The 4443-nt window shown below is 40.8% G+C and overlaps 1 protein-coding gene across 1 annotated transcript in view; it reads left to right on the plus strand.

Annotated features, from left to right (window-relative positions):
- Positions 1 to 4443, plus strand: part of tp53i11b (tumor protein p53 inducible protein 11b) — a 43591-nt gene that overhangs the window by 32070 nt on the left and 7078 nt on the right. Inside the window, exon 2 of the mRNA XM_032523810.1 lies at positions 2144 to 2283. Within this exon, the coding sequence (XP_032379701.1) occupies positions 2155 to 2283 (129 nt within the window). The 5' untranslated portion in view covers positions 2144 to 2154. The remainder of the gene's footprint in view (positions 1 to 2143; positions 2284 to 4443) is intronic.

The raw sequence follows: 4443 nt of genomic DNA on the forward strand, positions 1-4443 counted from the left end.
GTCCAGATGCCGTGTAAACCTATCAACGGCTACCTACGTCGACAGATTTGCTACTTATTCATAAACATTTTATTAGCCTTTGCATGTCGAACCTCAGTACTGAACTGAACTGAATATCTGAACACTACATTACTACAAGATTCTACTGCTGGAAAATGTGTTTTAAAAGAAACTACTATGAGAAATTAGGATGCTCCTTGTCGCGCTGGATTCAAACCCTCCTCAGCAAAAATAACAATATAAAAGACTGCTTTGCTATCCAATACACTAACCGCTAAATCAATAATCATGTTAATTTCTTGGACATTACTTTATTTTTTCTCTGTAGTAGGCCATGAACTGTTTATCTAAGTACTCCAAAACAACAGGTTACGTTCATTTAGGTTTAGAAACATAACTATGTTGTGCACTCTAACCTTCTGCTACACCTCTGTGCTATCCATGTGCAAGGATATGTCATAAATTATACCAGACAGGACACGGATTCTGAAACAATGGGTCTAAAACAACTGGTTACCCTGGGCTGGAAATGCATGATCTCGAGGCTCACAATAAGTTCCTTCCATGACAAACAGGCATGTGTGTATATATACTGTATGTGTAAGGCCATTGATTATTAATTTCAAATAAGACAAACATATCTAAGGTGTGTGTGTGTGTGTGTGTGTGTGTGTGTGTGTGTGTGTGTGTGTGTGTGTGTGTGGTGTGTGTGTGTGTGTTGTGTGTGTGTGTGTGTGTGTGTGTGGTGTGTGTGTGGGTGTGTGTGTGTGTGTGTGTGTGTGTGTGTGTGTGGGGTGTGTGTGTGTGGGTGTGTGTGTGGTGTGGTGTGTTGGGGTGTGTGTGGTGTGTGTGTGTGTGTGTGTGTGTGTGTGTGTGTGTGTGTGTGTGTGTGTGTGTGTGTGTGTGTGTGTGTGTGTGTGTGTGTGTGTGTGTGGTGTGTGTGTGTGGTGTGTGTGTGTGTGTGTGTGTGTGTGTGTGTGTGTGTGTGTGTGTGTGTGTGTGTGTGTGTGTGTGTGTGTGTGTGTGTGTGTGTGTGTGTGTGTGTGGGTGTGTGTGTGGTGTGTGGTGTGTGTGTGTGTTGTGTGGGTGTGTGTGCGTGCGTGCGTGCGTGCGTGCGTGCGTGCGTGCGCGCGCGTCCAGCAGACCTAGAAGACATCTGGCTCTTGCCTCCACTCTGAGTTAAGAACAAGGTTTTTATAGTTTGCCTGTATTTCCAAGACCAGTGTTAGATAATTGTGTTGCGTAATTCACGTCCTCAAGGGGATTATTATACATTTCCTGCTTGTGCTGTAGATAGATGTCTTCTTCAGATCAAGGGGTAGGAAAAGCTCAACTGAGGTTTTTTTATATGAAATTAAAGTCTACCTCCACTGAAAAATTAGTTTATGTTCCCTAAAATGTCTGACTTTGACGATACTGAATTGTATCCATGCAAAGTTTTTCACTAAAGAGGTGCTTTCACGTTCTTCTCCTGAATGGGGTACGTCTGTGCACTTCTGTGTAATTTGGGATTCAAACGTACACCGGGCAAGATTAGGTATGGCACTAATTTGTAAACAAATTGCTCCCTAATATGCAAAAGCCAGCAAAGAAACCTAAAACCTTGAAGCTCAAAGCGGACTGTCAGTATAGAGAGCGAAAACACACTGTCATCGTAGCTTGGTCAGTCACTGTCAGTAACAAGCTTACACACAACAAACAAAAGATGCTAACTACACTTAGCATTCTGATACATCTGCTTCTTGCTGATTTTAGCTGAGACTCCTCATCTGAGCCTGGGCCTGACTGATGGCAGGTTTAGACCATAATTGCAGACCGCCAGCCTGCGGAGCGGGCAGCCGTGTCGCTGGGGCACTGGAATTTCTCATTGGGGTAGAAAGGGTAGATGTGCTTCCAGCTCCTTTTTCAGACTTTTATTTTACTTTTTATGTGGGTAAACAATGTTAAACAAAATATTAATCATAACAAAGTATTTTTACGTACTTTAAAATGTGGAGTGGGGCTTTAATATTTAATATATCTTATATTTAATATTTCTCCTCGGCTTTCTCTTTTTGTTTATTAATTAATTTCCTCCAGCTTTACTGCCACACTTGCATTCTGAACTTCTCCATCTGTGTACCTCTCTTATCATCTTTGTCAGGTGTGTATACCATGGCGTCTAAACCTCACCCTCCTCTGATGAAGAAGCACAGCCAGACAGACCTGATAAGCCGTCTGAAGAGCAGGAAGATCCTTGGAGTTGGCGGCGAGGATGATGATGGCGAAGTGCACCGCTCAAAGGTCAGATTAAGTCACATGATTTTGCATATGTCATTTATATTCAGTATGGGCAGTAATACTCTACATTTATACATAACTTTGTTATAAATGTAAGTATGTGTTAAACCATCGTCAGTCAAATGGATAATATTGCAGCAATGTGCAACCACAGGTGCATTCATCAACCCTGGGAAAAACTATGGATTTCTTTTAAAAGCCACAATGGGCTGCTAATTGGCTCATCACTCTCAGTGTCCCCTTTTTGTGCATTTGCTCCTTATGCTTCAATGAATCTAGATCACATAATCCCATGAGCTGTCGCATCTCCACTGGGATGTATCTGGCTCCCCTGAGAGACTCCCTGTCTCTTGCATCTCATTTTTGATATTCCTGCATCATGTATTTGCACACTCAAATAGACAGTGCACAGGGATGTGTATACCAAACCCCAACAACACACATGCTGGTTCATGCCAGGAGACACAAAAACACATCTGTATATATTCATAAGCATTGAGCTGTACAGTTGCATGCTAACAATAATGTCTTGTTCCAACAGAGGGCTCAAATATCAAGATCCCAATGATCTTTTTTCAGATTGCATTAGAATGAGTATAGGCAAAGCTGACGGTTCATCCCTGAAATATTAATCAGGCAAGTGGGAACCGAACAGAAGGGAGCAGGCACACAATGGAGGCTGATAGCTTGTGATAACATGTCTCCTCTCTCAATGATTTAGCGAGGGACCTTATCCAGACATCTGTCATTAAGATCCTTTTCACAAAGCGTAGGGATAGAGAAATGGAAACACTTAATGCCTCAACATCCAATTCCAATAATATTTCTTTGAATTGAGAAAGATAATTGAGGTTAGATACATGTCTGTAATGATTGAATAGTGGTTCAGCCACAGTCAATGCAAAGTACAGTAGCAAAATATTTCGGCCAATGTGGTCTATTGTACGTGTGGTTTTGAATAGTAGGTTTCCCTATTTAACTGTGGCATTGACACCCATTTAGAAATCAAATTGATGCTCTTACAATGAACTGGATTGTGCCATTACTCTTGAGTTGTTCCATTTATCCTTGCCACAAGTGTTTTGTGGTAAAGACACCCATGGGATCTAACAGTCAGCTGCATAGCAACAGTTGGTTTAAAAGGGAAACGATTGACTTTATCCCTGTGGGCCCTGTAAACAAACGAGGGAAGTGCTTCTGGAGTCCGCTGACTGTCCCTTCCTGCCTGTTTTACTTTGTATTTATGCTATCGTATGTGAGTGCAATTGTGCCAAATAATATTGTCCTTCTTGCCCATTGAGTCACTGCCAGCTTCTTTAACCCACTGGTACACTACTTTAGCGCTAAGGTCATGAAGTTACAACCAAGCTTTAACAAAAGTCTTCATAGATAAGACATACCACAATGTTTTGTGTATATTTCTTGTGTTCTTGTGTATATCTTTTTGTGTATATTTATATTGAGTTTTTATTTTTTTGTATATTTTGATTACCACTGAGACATTTTGTAATTTTGATGTGACACATTTTTTTTGTTGGTGATAGGAGATAAATACTTCTTCCGCTACCCCTGGATATTTGTCATGCTTGTTGTGCTCTTTTTTTAGTGAATGTAGCTGACTGATGACAAGCCTAGTCCATAGCAGCTGTGATTAAGCATCTCTTTAATCCTACAAACAGCATTGTGTATTTCCTCCTTTTCCTGTTTCTCCTTCTCTTCCTAACTCCCTTCCTCTTTATTCCACCCCAAGCCAACCTTGTGCCATCAGTTGACCCTCATTTCCCTTTGAGAATTTCTCATGCCAGTCATGAATATTTGTGTTCCTGTCAAAAACAGCCGCTGAAACCATGGCACAGGAAGGCTGAATCACCTGCTCATGTGATCACAGACCAGCTTCATACACAGGCACTTTTCTGCAGTGAAAGGAGAGATGTATTGGGTCTCGTCTGTTACTCTTTATCTTAATATTTTTTGGAGTTTAACTTTAAGGGTGTCTTTTTGTAAGGGCCCTGTTATGTAAATTACAGAAATGTGCAAAACAATTACATACATCACATGGCATGTCTTGCAAGTAACTTCTGCAATTTTAGGTCTTATTGATATTGTCATAATATAGAATATTTTAGACCTTTAGCTGTCTCAATATATCTTTTTTTTTTTTTT

The sequence above is a fragment of the Etheostoma spectabile genome, chromosome 8 (genome assembly GCF_008692095.1).
Source record: "Etheostoma spectabile isolate EspeVRDwgs_2016 chromosome 8, UIUC_Espe_1.0, whole genome shotgun sequence".
NCBI lineage: Eukaryota > Metazoa > Chordata > Actinopteri > Perciformes > Percidae > Etheostoma > Etheostoma spectabile.